Source organism: Pteropus alecto, unplaced genomic scaffold, assembly GCF_000325575.1.
Source record: "Pteropus alecto unplaced genomic scaffold, ASM32557v1 scaffold24, whole genome shotgun sequence".
NCBI lineage: Eukaryota > Metazoa > Chordata > Mammalia > Chiroptera > Pteropodidae > Pteropus > Pteropus alecto.
Window position 1 is genome coordinate 27,672,087 of NW_006439192.1, and position 4,481 is coordinate 27,676,567.

The window sequence follows — 4,481 nt, forward strand, 5'->3', positions numbered from 1 at the left end:
TTGGAGAATTAAAATAGGGATTAACAGTATTAACAGTAAATACCATGGTAGGAAATACTGTTAATAGGGATTAACACTGTTAATAGTTAAATATCAAATGCTCTATGCAATGAGCAAAAGACGAATATACACACACACACTCACACACCCACATACACTCATATATATACATAGGGACACAAAAGATGATGTGTTAGCTTTAGAAAAGGTACAAGATGGCACACACATAAGCAGTAGAATTCAAGTGAAATATCCATAGGTAGCCTTATAATATGTAATGCCATGCTTCAGTATATGATCTATAAATCAGTTCCTAGAGGTATTTAGTGCAATGAACACATCACCTTCTACTGTGTTTAAGGGGGGGCGGAAAAAAAACATTAATCCAAATCACATTGGGATATTTTTATTAACTTAAATTGACATTGTTAATTTTGTCTGCCAAGTCTTCAGAAAATATATCTTTATTTGATACAAACCTACAGGTTCTTCTCAATACTTTTACATGATCATGAAGACTTGTAGTTATCGGTGTCTTGTAATGGTTAAAACAATCTTTAAATAATTAACAAGTTACTTCCCTGAAATACTTAAAAGAATAATCTGGGGAGTGTTTGAAAACTGTTTATAAATAGTGATTGATATATTTAGTTACGTACTTGGTGTTGAAGATAAACACTTCTTATATAAAATATTGTTTTAATACATTGCTCTACCAATGGGGCTAGTTTATCAGATATATTTTTAACACTAAAGAATAAAACTTTATCTTCATATTTATTTTATTCATAGGACTCATATCAATGAAGAATGTTGAATCCAACAATAATAAACACATATTGCAAGTGACATTCTGTAGAAGTGAAAAAGGATGCAACAAAAGAAACTACATAACTGCATTCCATATTATTTATACAAACAGCTCATTATCAACAGAAGAATTAAATGTAGACCAAATGCTTTTAAAAGTTTTTGTGCCTAGACAGCAATTACAATCTTCACACACTAAAGAGAAAAGGAATAATAATAATAAAGAACACAGTATTTTTAACGATTATAGCACATTTAACACCTTCAGCCATCCAACGGGTTTTCAGATCAGATTGGCAAATGAAATTTCACATCCACCTGGGCTTGCTTGGCCAAGGTCACTATTTCAGAGAGCTTTACAACCTGAAAAGGAAAAAAAAACTTTGTCTCTATTTTCACAAAAACACAAAATCAGAACTATTGGTCAATGTGAAATTAATGCACATTCAATCTTTTTTATTTAAAATATCAGGCTATTCTGACATCTTTGTAAATAACTTTACACTCTTATAAGCATTTTGCCACTCAAATCTGACACTTTTCATAACCCGCACTTCAATTCAATACCTTCAATAATCTATATAAAATCTGAGTTATTGAATATGTATATATACACATATATATCACACACATATCTGATATACATATATATACCTTTTTATTGCCTAAACTTTATCTAAAAGACAGAAACAGTGAGTGTCTGAGTTGGATACTACACAATGCAAACCAAACCTAAATAAGTCTGTTTTTTTTTTTTTAAGTATACCATCTTAACTTACAATAGTGGGATAGGAGTTTGGGTCTAGCAGTTAGTATTTTACTTTCTGTGAGTAAGTTAACAATTATCAACCTGAATTCCAATGTTCTCTCCACAATCAGTCTGAAAATATCCAATGGGTACCATACAAATTAAAGCATGAAAATATTATACAAATTAAACCTGTCTAAAACCAAACAACGAATTCAACTTCTCTCCTCCCCAGTAGAGTAGTTAACAAAAGTTTAAAGTTAGGCACCTTGGGTTCAAATCCCGCTCTAATGCTTATGAAATGTGGTTCTGAATAAGTTAATTTATCTATTGGAAATATTAGTATGTACTCATGTATTTCTCTCTTTAAAAAAATACATATTTTCCTAGATTTGCCACTGAAAAAGCCTAAAAACAATTAATAACCCAGTATCCATAAGTACCCTTAAAGCTCTAAATACCATTTGGCCGATTACAAGAAATGTAAAGATGAATGTGAAACATCTCATTATACCAGAAAGCATATCACAGGGCATGTAAAAAGGACTCAGGAGTCAAGTGAAGAGGTTCCCATTGACCAAAGATGGGATAATTTGAGCATCAATAAAAATTACTAAAATGGATTGAACCACATCAAATATGTTTTAATCCATTGAGTTCAAAAAATGGTTTAGCCACAGCTATCAGACAAGAAAAAGAAATAAAAGGCATCCAAATTGGAAAAGAAGTAAAACTGTCATTATTTGCAGATGACATATGGTGAAATCTAAAGATTCTACCAAAAAACTCTTAGAACTGATAAATGAATTCAGTAAAATAGCAGGATATGAAATTAACATTCAGAAACAGGCTGTTTTTATACAACAATAATGAACTATCAGAAAGAGAAATTAAGAAAACAGTCCCATTTACAATTGCATTAAAAAAAAAAATTTTTTTTTTAAAAACAAAAACCTAGGAATCAAATTAACCAAGAAGGTAAAGGACTTTTAACTTGGAAAATTATAAGTCATTAAAGAAAGAAATTGGAGAAGATACAAATAAATGGAAGCATATACCATGCTCATGGATAGGAATAATTAACAATGTTAAAATGTCATACTATCCAAAGCTATCTATAGATTCAATATAATCCCTATCAAAATACCAATGGCATTTTTCACAGAACTAGAACAAATAATCCTAAAATTTGTAAGAAACCATAAAAGATCCTGAATAGTCACAGCAATCTTAAGAAGAACAAAGTTGGAAGTACCACACTATCTGATATCAAACTATACTACAAGGCTATAGTAATCAAAACAGCATGGTACTGGCATAAAAACAGACACACAGATCAACAGAACAGAATAGAGAGCCCAGAAATAAATTCATGCCTCTATGGTCATTTAATCTATGACAAAAGAGGCAAGAATATACAATGGGGTAAAGACAGTCTATTCAATAAATGGTGCTGAGAAAACTGGACAGATAACATACATACAAGAATAAACTCCAAATGGATTAAAGACTTAAATGTAGGCGCCAAAACCGTAAAACTCCTAGAATAAAACATAGGCAGTAAACTCTCTGACATTGCTCTTAGTAATATTTTTTCTAATATATCTCTTCAGGAAATGGAAACAAAAGAAAAAATAAACAAATGGGATTATATAAAACTAAAAAGTTTTTGCACAGCAAAGAAAACCATCAACAAAACAAAAAGAAAACCTACTGAATGGGAGAAGATATTTGCCAATGACATATCTGATAAGGGGTTAATAATAGAAATTTATCAATTTAACAACAAAAAGAACAAATAATCCATTTAAAATATGGGCAGATAACCTGAATAGGCATTTCTCCAAAGAGTACATACAGATGGCCAACAGACATAGGAAAAGATGCTCAACATCAAAATCATCAGAGAAATGAAAATTAAACCACAATGAGATATCACTTCACACCTGTCAGAACAGCTATCATCAATAAACCAAAACACAACTGGATGTGGAGAAAGGGGAATCCTTGTGAACTATTGGTGGGATTGCAAATTGGTACAGCCACTATGGAAAACAGTTTGGAAGTTCCTCAAAAAATTAAGAACTACCTTATGACCCAGCAATAGCACTTCTGGGTATTTATCCAAAGAAAAACAACACACTAATTCAAAACAACATATGCACCTCTATGTTCATTACAGCACTATTGACAATAGCCAAGATATGGAAGCAATCTAAGTACCCATCAAGAGACCACTGGATAAAGAAGATGTGGTACATATATATACAATGGAATATTACTCAGCTATTTAAAAAAATGAAATCCTACCATTTGGAACAACATGGATGGGCCTAGAGTGTATTATGCTGAATGAAATAAGTCAGACAGAGAATGACAAATACCATATAATTTCACTTCTATGTGGAATTTAAAGAAAAAAATAAACAAACAAACAAAATGGAAAGAGACTGATAAATACAGAGAACTGGTGATTGCTAGATGGAAGGGGGATTGAGGGGCTGGGTGAAAAAGGTGAAGGGATTAAAAAGTACAAATTGATAGTTACAAAACAGTCATGAGGATGTATAGTACAGCTCAGGGTACATATTCGATAATACTGTAATTACTATGTATGGTGTCAGGTGGGTACTAGACTAATCGGAGTGGGTGGGGATCACTTTGTAAATTAATAAATGTCTAACTACTTTGCCGTACACCTGAAACTAATATAACATAAATTGAATGTCAACTCTAAATGAAAATTTAAAATTAAAAAGAATAATGTGCGTATTGTATGCACATACATGCACACACACGCACACGTATGTACACACACACACACACACCCTAAAAAGAAATTAAAAAACCTGGTCACTTTTGTAGGACATAAAAATCAAACAAACTCATTATTTTGAAAACATCAATAAAAGCAAAGAATCAA

General features: G+C 31.5%; 1 protein-coding gene across 3 annotated transcripts in view; it reads right to left on the reverse strand.

Moving 5' to 3' along the window:
- Positions 1-390: 390 nt before the first annotated feature.
- SUCLA2 (succinate-CoA ligase ADP-forming beta subunit) overlaps positions 391-4,481 on the reverse strand; it is a 42,968-nt gene continuing 38,877 nt past the window's right edge. For 2 of the 3 annotated variants that reach the window (XM_006916437.3, XM_025049917.1), the window contains exon 11: positions 391-1,173. In XM_006916437.3, coding sequence (XP_006916499.1) covers positions 1,099-1,173 — 75 coding nt within the window. In that variant the 3' untranslated portion in view covers positions 391-1,098. The remainder of the gene's footprint in view (positions 1,174-4,481) is intronic. The other variant, XM_025049916.1, reaches the window with a different exon arrangement.